Source organism: Heteronotia binoei, chromosome 15 (assembly GCF_032191835.1).
Source record: "Heteronotia binoei isolate CCM8104 ecotype False Entrance Well chromosome 15, APGP_CSIRO_Hbin_v1, whole genome shotgun sequence".
Taxonomy (NCBI): domain Eukaryota; kingdom Metazoa; phylum Chordata; class Lepidosauria; order Squamata; family Gekkonidae; genus Heteronotia; species Heteronotia binoei.
In genome coordinates, this window is record NC_083237.1 from 60,724,110 (window position 1) to 60,737,819 (window position 13,710).

A 13,710-nucleotide genomic window follows, 5' to 3' on the forward strand; every position below is an offset into this window, starting at 1 on the left:
GTTGGAGTATTCTCTTCCCAGCTGGATTTAGCATTTCACATTCTAAACCCATAGAATATATTTGTCGAATGGATGGCCGGAATTATAGGAGTGGCTATGAAATAATTTTTATTATACCTGAGATGCCAGATGCGTATCTGAGATTTGTGGCTTAAAACACCTCAGTTAATCACTTTAATTTCTTCTTTTCTTCTCAGTATGCTTTGCAAGAACTTGAAGAACTGAAGCAGATTGTTCCCAAAGAGTCTCTTGTTTACTTCTTGATAGGAAAGGTAACAGCAAGCCTGATAATTGTCTTCCAACTTGCCATTGTAAGCAAAGGGTCCCCTGTGTTTCCTGATTCATAGAGGAGCCAAGTGATTGGTGGTTATGGGACGATGGGCTTTAGTACAGCGTCACACTCATCGAGGGTTCTGCACTGAAAGTTCACCTGGCAGTGTTCCTCACTTCATAGTAACTGGCAGTTTTATTCATGGAGGGGCTCTGCCTTTGCCCTGGGATTGCCATTCTTTGGTCAGTATTTTCGGAAAGAAGATCCAGACTGCTTCCTGGCAGCCCATTACGTGCTGGCGTTTTCTTTGTTCTTTTGCCATATTTTTCAGACCTGATTTGTGGCAATTCTGGGAATTATTAGGAAGGGAATTGAAAACAAATCAGCCAGTATCATAATGCCCCTGTATAAATCGATGGTGCGGTCTCATTTGGAGTACTGTGTGCAGTTCTGGTCGCCGCACCTCAAAAAGGATATTATAGCATTGGAGAAAGTCCAGAAAAGGGCAGCTAGAATGATTAAAGGGCTGGAACACTTTCCCTATGAAGAAAGGTTGAAACGCTTAGGGCTCTTTAGCTTGGAGAAACGTCGACTGCGGGGTGACATGATAGAGGTTTACAAGATAATGCATGGGATGGAGAAAGTAGAGAAAGAAATACTTTTCTCCCTTTCTCACAATACAAGAACTCGTGGGCATTCCATGAAATTGCTGAGCAGACAGGTTAAAACGGATAAAAGGAAGTACTTCTTCACCCAAAGGGTGATTAACATGTGGAATTCACTGCCACAGGAGGTGGTGGCGGCCACAAGCATAGCCACCTTCAAGAGGAGGTTAGATAAAAATATGGAGCAGAGTGAGTGTGTGTGTGTGTGTGTGTGTGTGTATATATATATATATATATATATATATATATATATATATATATGTAAAGTATCAGCTTTTGTTTCAGGAGCAGTAGTGGGCTGGGATTTAAATACTGCCTTTCTCATTGTAGCCAGTCACATTCACTGCTTCTCTTTGAAGCACGTTATTGTTGTCGTTGCAGTCTTCAGTAGCATAAAAAAAATACATAAATGCAGAAATTATTCGCGACTGGCCACCCAGTGAAAACTGTTCTTAAGCCTGCTTGGGAACACAAGCTGATAATCGGTTGTTGATTTCCCAGAAAACAGGAAAAAACGAAGGAGCAAAATTGAGAAGTAGGACTTCTGCCTTATTTGTTTATTTATTATTTATTACTCTAGTTTTCTCTCCTGCCGTCTCTGCAAGCGGACTCAGGGCAGCTAACAGTCAATCCAAACACAATTTAAAATCACAGTTTAAAACAATAACCAATAACAATTAAAATACTGCCACTGGACTCGGAACAATTAAAATACATTTCATGGTGCTACTCAAAGTTCAGTATAGGCGGGATCATAATAACTTTCTTTCTTCTGACAGTGATCTTGTGGTGGATGCAATGCCTCATAAGCGATGTCGCTCAGCAGTGTAGAGTGGCGGTCCTCGGATATTAAAGGCCTGTTGAAACAATTCAGTTTTACAGGCCCTGCGGAATTGGGAGAGATCCCACAGTGCCGTTATGGCCTCTGGGAGGGCATTCCACATTGTTGGTGCTGCCACTGAGAAGGCCCTGGCTTGTGCGGAGCACAGTCTGACCTCCCTTGGTCCGGGGATTGATAACAGATTTTGTGTTCCTGAGCGCAGTGCTCTCTGGGGAATATATGGAGAAAGGCAGTCCTGCAGAAAGGCAGAGGCCCTCAACCATATAGGGCTTTAAAGGTCAGTACCAGCACCTTATTCCCAAGAGGAGCTCTCTCCCATGTTGATGGATTTCCAGGGGTCGTTTTGTAGAAAAATAGGTGGTGGAGCTCATCCAGGGGTTGTTATGCAGCTGCACCTACTATGTTATGCAGCTGCGTTCCTGGGAGCTCCCGCTGAATCCGAGGCCTGTGGATTTCCACGGGGAATGTAACCCTATATTAAGTGCCATGTGCAACTGCCCCTTAAAGCTCTGCTAGTGGCTGAACTCGTCAAAAGAAGATCTTCCGCAGCACAAAAATGTTGTCGTGTGGAATCCCCTTTAGTTGGGTTTGACGCAACCAAGTGATGCAATTGTGCCAGCTTTTTTGGGAACATGCCATCTTACAGCGCATAATTTTGCGCCAGCTCTACAGCTTACAGGTGTACCACAACTTTTCTGTATAATCTTCAGATTGGTGTTTTTTTATTTGAATTGAGACTTCTTGCAAATGATTTAGAGAGAAGAAAGGGTCTGTGACAGCAAAGAACTCCAGACATGTTTCGCTTTATATAGGCTCAACACAGATTTGGGGAGTTCTCCTTAGCTCCTACATTTCCCCCCCCTCCTTTTAAATAGAAGTCATAATACTGATGCTGCAGTAGAGGGGGCAGTGCCCTTACTGTGGGTGGTATTTCATTTGATATAATGTTATGTGAATGTGTTCAGTGCAAGAAATATTATGATAACATTTACAAATATTAATATGTAACTGTTAAAGTGCTGTATTTCTGGTCACAACCCCCCCCACACACACAATTGAAGTAACTTCTGCAATTTCCAAAGTACAAGACTTTGGAGTGTTTACAGTGGTTTTCCCAAATCATTGGAGAATGGGAATCCAAAGAATCTTTTGGTAGTTCCAGGGGTGGAATTCTAGCAGGAGCTCCTTTACATATTAGGTCACGCCCCCCCCCTGATGGAGCCAATCCTCCAAGAGCTTACAGGGCTCTTCATACAGGGTCCAGAGATAGAATTCTAGCAGGGGTTCTTTGCATATTAGGCCACACGCCCCTGATGTAGCCAATCCTCCAAGAGCTTACAGGGCTCTTCGTACAGGGTCCAGAGATAGAATTCTAGCAGGGGTTCCTTTGCATATTAGGCCACACGCCCCTGATGTAGCCAATCCTCCCAAGAGCTTACAGGGCTCTTCGTACAGGGTCCAGAGAAAGAATTCTAGCAGGGGTTCTTTGCATATTAGGCCACACACCCCTGATGTAGCCAATCCTCCCAAGAGCTTACAGGGCTCTTAGTACAGGGTCCAGAGATAGAATTCTAGCAGGGGTTCCTTTGCATATTAGGCCACACGCCCCTGATGTAGCCAATCCTCCCAAGAGCTTACAGGGCTCTTAGTACAGGGTCCAGAGATAGAATTCTAGCAGGGGTTCCTTTGCATATTAGGCCACACGCCCCTGATGTAGCCAATCCTCCCAAGAGCTTACAGGGCTCTTAGAACAGGGTCCAGAGATAGAATTCTAGCAGGGGTTCCTTTGCATATTAGGCCACACACCCCTGATGTAGCCAATCCTCCCAAGAGCTTACAAGGCTCTTTTTTGTAAGCTCCAGGAGGATTAGCTACATCAGGGGTGTGCTGCCTAATATGCAAAGGAGCTCCTGCTAGAATTCAACCCCTGGATAGTTCTTCCATCAACGTTTGGCTTCATTGCACTGCACATTGTTTCTCTTGTCGGCTGCTGTTATCTGCCTTGTTTAGTCACTGGTGATTGCCGTCCCACCATGACCTTTCCCCTGCCTCTTAACTCTCTCAGGTTTTTTGAAAAAAAAATCCAGATGTTTTGAAAAACTTGCCTTAAAAGTATGCATGCAGTTTTTTTTTTTTTCAAATTTCCACGATCCATTATGAGTGTGGAGAACTTGGAATTTGTTGGCACAAAATTCTGCTTTTTCTCCTGTGGCTAAGAGGTCATCAACATAGAACATATGAACATGAACATATGAAGCTGCCTTATACTGAATCAGACCCTTGGTCCATCCAAGTCAGTATTGTCTACTCAGACTGGCAGCGGCTCTCCAGGGTCTCAAGCTGAGGTTTCTCACACCTATTTGCCTGGACCCTTTTTTGGAGATGCTGGAGATTGAACCTGGGACCTTCTGCTTCCCAAGCAGATGCTCTACCACTGAGCCACCGTCACTCCCCTTAGACATATGAACATATGAAGCTGCCTTCTACTGAATCAGACCTTTGGTCCATCAAAGTCAGTATTGTCTACTCAGACTGGCAGCGGCTCTCCAGGGTCTCAAGCTGAGGATTTTCACACCTGTTTGCCTGGACCCTTTTTTGGAGATGCCGGGGATTGAACCTGGGACCTTCTGCTTCCCAAGCAGATGCTCTACCACTGAGCCACCGTCCCTCCCCAATTAGGGTTAGGTCCCACTTCCTAGGACTGGAAGGCAGGGCAAACTGGTTCCCTTTTCTCCTGGCACAAATTGTATGCAGAGTTGTCCATTCACAGAGGGGTGTTTTGTGTGTAGGTTGTCAGGTCCCCCCCCCCCCCCCCGGCCTTGGAGGTAGGGTTTGCCAGATTGAGGTTGGGAAATTCCTGGAGGCTTGAGGATCATATCATATCATATCAATTTTATTTATATCCCGCCCTCCCCACCGAAGCAGGCTCAGGGCAGCTAACAACACAGATCAATACATTAGTTTTACAAAATATTTAAACAAACTAATTAACACTTTAATTAAAATTCTACTAAAACTCTAAAATCAATAAAATTAATATACTGGTGCTATTATACAAATGGTGGATTTCATTAGCAGTTTCCCCCTTAGTCGGTGAAGGCCAATCGAAAAAGGGTGGTCTTGCAGGCCCTGCGGAACTGTTCAAATTCCCGCAGGGCCCGCATTTCCTCCGGATGGAGCCTAGGATGGAGCCTAGGGAGGACAGGGACTCCCCTCCCTGTTCCTGTACTGCTTTTTGCAACATCTGGGTGTTAAGAGGCTGGTTCCCTCCTCCCAGGCAGACTTGTTTATCCTCCAGGCTCAGGAGGTGGGACTAACCTTATACGGAATGACCACAAGGAGAACAGAAGTTTGCATTTAAAAAACGAAATAAAAATTGTTTGGTCTTAGGTACTGTCAAGAGGACTCTTGCCATTAACAGGGGGTGCTTTCACTTTCCACTGTCTCTGCTTTGCGCCACCGCTATCTCTGTGTAACAAGTGAAACATTCCTTTCTGCCTGGTCTCAGGAATGGCCAAGGCCATCCTGTCTGATTAAGCTCGCACCTGCGAGCGGCCTGGGAAGAACTCTGTGGGGAGGGGCTGCTCGCTTCACACCTTTCCTTTGAATGTGTAATGGTCTAAGCCTGATCTATAAGAAGGAGCAGAGCACCCGCCGGAGTCAGTTTTCGCAAGGACCATCTTGCCCTGACCTTGTCACGTATCGATAAAAAAACTATTCTTCCATTGAACTGCTGGGGACTTGACAGGTACACACGTATTAGTAGGTAGCAAGGACAACTCCTGTAACAAAAGATCCCACATATAGACTTAACTCAGTCTCTCTCTCTCTCTCTCTCTTTCTCTGCCACACGCAGGTTTATAAAAAGTTAGGGCAGACCCACCTTGCACTGATGAACTTTTCCTGGGCAATGGACTTAGATCCAAAAGGAGCCAACAACCAGATCAAAGAGGCCATCGATAAGCGGTACCTTCCTGACGACGAAGAGCCTGTCACACAGGAGGAGCAGATCAGCGAATGCTGCCCGTACGAGTCAGGTTGGTGTTTTTTTTTCCTCTTTGCTATGTTTCCCTCGAGGTAAAAGGAGAAATCGCTTCTTATAGGACTTGCAGTCATAGCAACCCCAAGGTTTTTCGGAACTCGCCATAATGTGCTGGTCTTTGAAAACCCACTTGTGAAAAGGCATTAGCTTGAAGGGACGGCGAGGACGCCAGAGGCCTCAGGAGTTGAATTAAAGCAACGCAGACCGCTAAGTCAGTGCTAAGTGGTGAGTGACTGCTCCTCCAAGGCGTTTATAACTTATCAAGACCTATTTATGTATTCCGAGTCCAGTGCAAGAACTTCCTTTTCCCAGCCAATAGTCAGTCAGTGTGGTACACAAATGACACTGTATGTAAAAGCTATTACGGATAATATTAGCTAATACCAGAAAATGTAGGTATTCTGTCTAAATCGAATGAATCAAAGTTCTAGGTTGCCCTACCAAAGCTTATGCAGGAATCTGCAGGAAAAGAACCCACCAGTGAATCATGATCTGAGAACTTCCTGTATCTCAAAGTGCTAGGAGCGCATGTAAGAAAAGGCCGCATTTCTATTGAACTGTGTCTCACTCGATGTTCCTCTGAGCACACAGGGGATACTTCAGTATTCATGTAGCTTCAGAAAGCACGGAGCCGTTTACAGTGTCACTATTCTGTGTCCTGGGTTTGTGCTGGCAGACAAACAAACTAGTCGTACATTGTTTCTTCTAAGACAGTGTTTCCCATTTGCAGGGTTGCGACCTGGCCATGGAAGCCTCAATATCAGGTCACCAGGGGCAGCCCGACAGTCCCCTCCCCTCTCTATTTAACTTCGGCGCTGTGTGCCACACTCCAGCCCCTGCCCCCCACGCCACCACCTGTCGCACTCAGAGAGCACTACAGACGCTGCATGCTGGCCAGAAGCCCTCCCTTGTCCCTCTCTGATATTCGGAAACATCAGCGAGGGCGGGGAAAGCTCCTGGCCGTGCGCAGTGTCTGTAGCAGTCCCTAATCCTCCTCCGCCCAGAGGACGATCAGGGAGCAATACTGAGACTGTGCACTGGCCAGGAGCCCACCCCTGTCCCTCTGATATTCTGAAACGTCAGAGAGGGCGGGGAAAGCTCCTGGCCGATGCTCAGCGTCTGTATCCCTCCCTGTTCGTCCTCCGCTCGGAGGACGATCAGGGAGCAATACTGAGACAGTGCGCTGGCTAGAAGCCCCCCCGTGTCCCTCTCTGATGTTCAGAAACTTCAGAGAGGTTGGGGAAAGCTCCTGGCTGACACACAGTCTATGTATTGCTCCCTAAGCGTCCTCCGCTCGGACCACGGGGAAGGAACCGGGCAACGGAGGGAAAGAGTTCGGGAAACCCTGTTCTAAGATGGTTGGTGCTAGCCAAATAAGGACACCGATCATCGAAACAACGGGAACAAGCAAGGAAATTCTTGTGGCATTGCAGAAAGTTGTAAGCAGACTGAATGAGCCAATACTAATTCAAGCGTCCTTGCGCTAATGAATGAAACAAGGCCTTATTTTTAAAAAACAGACATTATAAATACCGTGCATGGTTTATATTAAATTCCACAACAGTAAAGTCTAGCTTTGTCTTGGAATCTCGTGACATTTTCACATTCCCAAAACTACCGTTTTCTTTTGTGTTGTTTTAAAGAAAACTAGTCTCGGGGGCCCACGACTGGGAATCAAATGCTTGAGGGAAGAAAATGTATCTTCATTTTCCTCTCTTAGGCCTAACCCAGAGGAAGAGGCTTGAGTTTCAAGGAATGTGGAGTGGTGAGGTGAGGGCTGGGGTTGGGGTAAGTGCTGACTCATCACCCCTGCCATCATTAACACAGGAAGGTCCATTCAGCAGCAATCTACCCATTTCCCATTTTAAGGTTACAGCAGTTATATTCTGTGCAGGATGTGCACTGCTTCCTCAGCGGGGGGGGGGGGGGGGTGGTGGTGGAACAAGAGGGAACACTGGCTACCAGAGTTCCCTCTAGTTTGGTGTAGAGGCAGTTCGGTGTAGTGGTTAAGTGTGTGGACTCTTATCTGGGAGAACCGAGTTTCATTCCCCACTCCTCCACTTACAGCTGCTGGAATGGCCTTGGGTCAGCCATAGCTCGGGCAGAGGTTGTCCTTGAAAGGGCAGCTGCTGTGAGAGCCCTCTCAGCCGCACCCGCCTCGCAGAGTCTCTGTTGTGGGGGGAGAAGATATAGGAGATTGTGAGCCGCTCTGAGACTCTGATTCAGAGAGAAGGGCGGGGTATAAATCTGCCCCCACCTCACAGAGTGTCTGTTGTGAGGGGAGAAGATATGGGAGATTGTGAGCCGCTCTGAGACTCTGATTCAGAGAGAAGGGCGGGGTATAAATCTGCCCCCATTTCACAGGGTGTCTGTTGTGGGGGGAGAAGATATAGGAGATTGTGAGCCGCTCTGAGACTCTGATTCAGAGAGAAGGGCGGGGTATAAATCTGCCCCCACCTCACAGAGTGTCTGTTGTGAGGGGAGAAGATATGGGAGATTGTGAGCCGCTCTGAGACTCTGATTCAGAGAGAAGGGCGGGGTATAAATCTGCCCCCATTTCACAGGGTGTCTGTTGTGGGGGGAGAAGATATAGGAGATTGTGAGCCGCTCTGAGACTCTGATTCAGAGAGAAGGGCGGGGTATAAATCTGCCCCCATTTCACAGGGTGTCTGTTGTGGGGGGAGAAGATATAGGAGATTGTGAGCCGCTCTGAGACTCTGATTCAGAGAGAAGGGCGGGGTATAAATCTGCCCCCACCTCACAGGGTGTCTGTTGTGGGGGGAGAAGATATGGGAGATTGTGAACCGCTCCGATTCTCTGATTCAGAGAGAAGGGTGGGGTATAAATCTGCCCCCACCTCACAGGGTGTCTGTTGTGGGGGGAGAAGATATGGGAGATTGTGAGCCACTCTGAGTTTCTGATTCAGAGAGAAGGGCGGGGTATAAATCTGCCCCCACTTCACAGGGTGTCTGTTGTGGGGGGAGAAGATATGGGAGATTGTGAACCGCTACGATTCTCTGATTCAGAGAGAAGGGTGGGGTATAAATCTGCAGTCTTCTTCTGTCTAAACTGAGTTAGTGTGAACTAGCTCACAGGTTTTTGCTTCTAGTTCACACATTTTTGGCTTAGCTCAGGAAGGTTGGTCCCAGAGCAAACTAATGTATGCAGTAGCCAAATTGCTCGCTCACAACTTTAATACCAGTAACCCACAAGGTAGAATTTTTGCTCACTAGACTCCACAGCTTAGAGGGAGCATTGCTGGCTACCATTTCCTTTGCTTGTGTATATCACTGCCATTCTTTTCTCCACCACCACCACTTACCAAAGAATGACTCTCTGTTTCTAAAACGTTATTATGTACTCATGATCTTTATAAAGCATTTGACTGAATTGGCAGCAGACATTTGGGCAGAAGGCTGCTGAACAGGCCTGGCCACAGCTTAATAATATGAGCCGGTGCTTCATGCAGGGGCTGACACATTTAGAAGATCAAGAGGAAGAGGGTTAACTGGGAGAGAAGTTGCAGTGTTTTAGCTTTCCTTTTCTAGCGTATCACACCTGTGAAAAGCCTGAGCTATCAAGAAATCTTCAGGGGAGGGGCTGTGGCTCAATGATAGTGCATCTGCTTGGAAAGCAGAAGGTCTCAGGCTCAATCCCCGGCATCTCCAACTAAAAAGGGTCCAGGCAAGTAGGCGTGAAAGACCTCAGCTGGAGACCCTGGAGAGCCACTAAAGGGGAGGGACGGTGGCTCAGTGGTAGAGAATCTGCTTGGTAAGCAGAAGGTCTCAGGCTCAATCCCCGGCATCTCCAACTAAAAAGGGTCCTGGCAAATAGGCGTGAAAAACCTCCACTCGAGCTACTGACAGTCTGAGTGGACAGTACTAACTTTGATGGATCGAGGGTCTGATTCTGTAGAAGGCAGCTTCATATGTTCATATATTAGAATCTTGTCTCTACCATAAACTCCAGTACTCTTTTAATAAGCCACATTCACAGCATTCCTGCTCCTTCAGCTGCATTATGCAAACAGTAATGCTGAATTTAACAAAGATTGTTGTGCAGCGAAAGAACGGCATGCAACAGTCTTTAAATTAAGAGCACAAAGTCCAATTATTATTAGTAATCACAAACTGCTTGAAAGCTTGATGACTAGATGAGGAGCAGGGACACTAAACCATAGTTTGCTCTCCTAGGCAGAGTCGCTGCAGGGAAATCATGTGGTGAACGCAACCTTGGTTGAGGGATGAATATTTGCAAAGAGATACAGTGGTAGTAACCAGTGTTCCCTCTAAGCTGAGTTAGTGTGAGCTAGCTCACAATTTTAAAGCCTCCGGCTCGCTAATTTTTGTCTCGGCTCAGGAAGAATGGCCTCAAAGCCAAATGGATTGATGCAATAGCTCACACCTTTAATGCCAGTAGCTCACAAAGTAGAATTTTTGCTCACAAGACTCCACAGCTTAGGAGGGAACATTGGTAGGAACCGGTATAATAGTTCTATAGGTTATCCTAGGAATTAAGAGCGGGATACAAACATAATGTGGAAGGTATTTAATAATCTTTTCCTGCAGAATTTTGCCTCTATAATATATGCAATATGCATGTATCTTCTTAACTTTATTTGTGCCTTGTTTCCACAAAAAGTTGGCACGGACGAATCGCAGGCGAGCAGCATGACCGATGCGGATGACACACAGCTCCACGCGGTAGAAAGTGACGAATTTTAACTCCGAAAGCCGGATTCTGAGAGCTTGGATGTACGACTGTCTGAAACTGTTGGGTTTTCCCCCTCCCTTCCTGCCACAGAGAGCCAACGTCGTTCTAGTGCTCCACCGACGCCACAGGCGCATCATTTCATCAGATTTTAATTGACACAGAATTAATGGCAATGCATTTGTGGCCATTCTTTGAGTCTGACTCTTCGGCTCTTTCACCTTTTTTGTAAACATGAATTTTTTTTTTTAGAAGGAAAGAGGGCTTTTTGTGTTCTTGGGGGTTTTTTTTTTCCACCTCTTGTTTTGTTGGCAAGCCTATCATGGAAGAAAGATTTGCTGTTTGGGGAGCTGGAAAGTATAAGGGAGTAACTAACGAAGCTCTTTCTCCAGCCAGGTGTCTTAGTTTTGACTCTTTCCAGTAAGCAGAGACCTGAAATTTCTCCATTTCCACATTCTGCATTGTGGAAGTTACAGGACTAGAATGTGTTAAAAGACATTTTTGAATACCGTTATAGAGTGTAACTTAAATACCAGAGAATGTAAATGACTTCAAAAGCGACAGTATCTCCTGTGAACAAACACGTTGCTGAATACAGAGCCCAGTATCCCCTGCTTTTAGTTTTGTAAACCTGCCAGGATAGAGACTTCCGTAGAATACTTTAGTATTCCATCCAAGAGTTAACTTTTACTGAACTAACTTCCAAAGCATCGTTTGTTGGTATTCGCAGACAACTCAAGTCGGTAACTTAACGTGTTTTTTTTTTTTCCTTGGGTGCTAACAATGGCATCCAACACTTGGGGAAGTTGAAATGCTATTGCAACTATAAAAGAAAATCGTAGAGAAAAATTAGCGTGTAGATTTGCGGTGTTGAAAGGATGCAATGAAATACATCCGCAACAACGAGAGAATGCCAAGAAGACAGTGGAAGCCTTAATCCAATCAAAACCTTACAATGGTGGTGCGTCCCACACCTGTTCGAGGCAGTATCCCCTTCGAAATTATTTTGTAAAGTGTTGTCTGAATGAACAGATGCAAAAAAAAAAATGTGCAATTATCTGTTTTTTTTCTTTCTTTCTTTTTTTGTTTGTTTTTTTTTTATCTTGTAAGTTTCGAGTACTTCCTCTATGATGTCTTGTAGGAATTTAGATCCCAGGAGGCTATTTCTGTGAGGAAGGACGCTAAAGCTGTGTTAAAGAAGCCAAAAAATTTCCTCCTTTGTAGCATTCCTGCAACAAAGGTTGGTTGGCCTTTCTGCAGTGACCATCGAGAAAGTGTATGATACCCTTACAGTTTTAAAAAAAAAGCAAATTATGCACAATAAAATGGTTTAAATTTCACAACAATGCATTGTCATCCCTTTCCATACCTTCCGGTGCATCCGTGTAAATTTCAAGAGCGGCTTTTCTAGTTTCCTTTTAAACGTTCAAGGATTTTAATCTTTCTTCTCAAAGTAGACACAATGCACCTTGCTTCATCTGTGACCGTTTGAGACACCCAGGACAAGCGTAACATCATCAGAGAATTTTGAGTCTTCCACTGTCAGGACAAGACGTTAAAATTTTCTTTTCTATACCATGTGAATCTGCTCATGTTTGGGAAAAAAAGAAGTATTTAACTGGATATATAAACGTGCTGTGAGAGCTTGAATGGAAGTGTCTTCAGCCATTGCAAAGTCGATCCAGCAAACCTGATATTATGGTTAGCGAAAGGAGAGCACGAATCACAATCAGATACAAGGCAGGCAGCAATTATCCTCTGAACAAATTCTGCTACCCAAAGTTCCCTCTTTCACCCCACCTCCCCCAAATGTCAGTTTCCTTGTTGAACAAAGATTCTTACTAGCCTAACAATTTGTCTGATATTGTCACTGCACGCTGCAGATAGGCTTGTGCCCCACTGTAACAAATCTATTTGTTTTAGGAGATTTATGAGTCCAGCAACAAAAGTATTCTACACTGGTGGTCGCACAGTGGGAGACATTGGGAGATGGTGAAAGCACATCACAGAAATTAGGGTTTGTAGAATCTTTCGGGCTCAAGTGCCGTGTTCTACTGGAGAAAGTTTTCCTTCCAGACGTTTCGTTCTCAGCTGCGGAGAACCTCCTCAGTGGCGTTGCAGCCGGAGCAGGCGCTCTGACCTTCTTGGCTGCTGTGCACTTCGGTAGATGATGGCTGCAAGAGGGCGAAGCGCCTTGGAGTCTCTCAGCCAGCCTCCCAGCAGCTCAATCAACCTAAGCCCTGGAGACCATCTTTTCAGAGGCATCAATGCCTCCTATGGAAACTTATCCCCATAGGAAATAATGCAGAATTGATCCGTGGGTATTTGGGGCTCGGGGTGGGGGGGGACTGTTTTTTTGAGGCAGAGGCACCAAATTTTCAGCATATCATCCAGTGCCTCTCCCCAAACTACCCCCCTCCAAGTTTCAAAAAGATTGGACCTGGGGGTCCTATTCTGTGAGCCCCCAAAGAAGGTGCCCCTATCCTTCATTATTTCCTATGGAAGGAAAGCATTTAAAAAGGTGTGCAGTACCTTTAAATGTGATGGCCAGAACTCCCTTTGGAGTTCAATTCTGCTTGTCACAGCCTTGATCTTGGCTCCACCCCTAATGTCTCCTGGCTCCACCCCCAAAGTCTCCTGGCTCCACCCCCAAAGTCCCCAGATATTTCTTGAATTGGATTTGGCAACCCTAGTCACACCTTAGAAACCAACAGCATGGTATAATGCCATAGAGTCCACCCTGCAAAGCAGCCATTTTCTACAGGGGAGCTGATCTCTGCCAGCTGGAGACCAGTTGCAAAAGAGGGAGATCTCCAGGCCACACCTTGAGGCTGGCAACACTAAAAGCAAAGTGTAAAGCTGGAGTTACAACTGATGGGTGAATGAGGCTGAGGTTGGTTCCTAGTTCCTTATTCACATTTCCTAGTTCCTTATTTGTGAATGCAACCACGAATACTGGAGAGTGATTTCAACAAGCCCTAAATCCCAAAATATATAATACACCCCACATGCAGGGGTCTCTGTTCTCCAAGTGAAGCTATGTGTATTTGTCCTGGGGGCACCCGCAATGTTCCCTCTAAGCTGCAGTCTTGTGAGCAAAAAGTCTACTTTGTGAGTTACTGGAATTAAAGTTGTGAGCTACCGCGTAATTTATTGTGCTCTGGGGCCGTTTCTCCTGAGC

The 13,710-nt window shown here is 45.8% G+C and overlaps 1 protein-coding gene across 1 annotated transcript in view; it reads left to right on the forward strand.

Annotated features, from left to right (window-relative positions):
* The window catches only part of LOC132582923 (cell division cycle protein 27 homolog), a 51,400-nt gene extending 39,525 nt beyond the window's left edge, over positions 1-11,875 (forward strand). The window contains 3 exon segments of the mRNA XM_060254575.1: positions 198-272; positions 5,634-5,814; positions 10,461-11,875. Of these exon segments, the coding sequence (XP_060110558.1) occupies positions 198-272; positions 5,634-5,814; positions 10,461-10,543 (339 nt within the window). The 3' untranslated portion in view covers positions 10,544-11,875.
* The last annotated feature ends 1,835 nt before the right edge of the window (positions 11,876-13,710 follow it).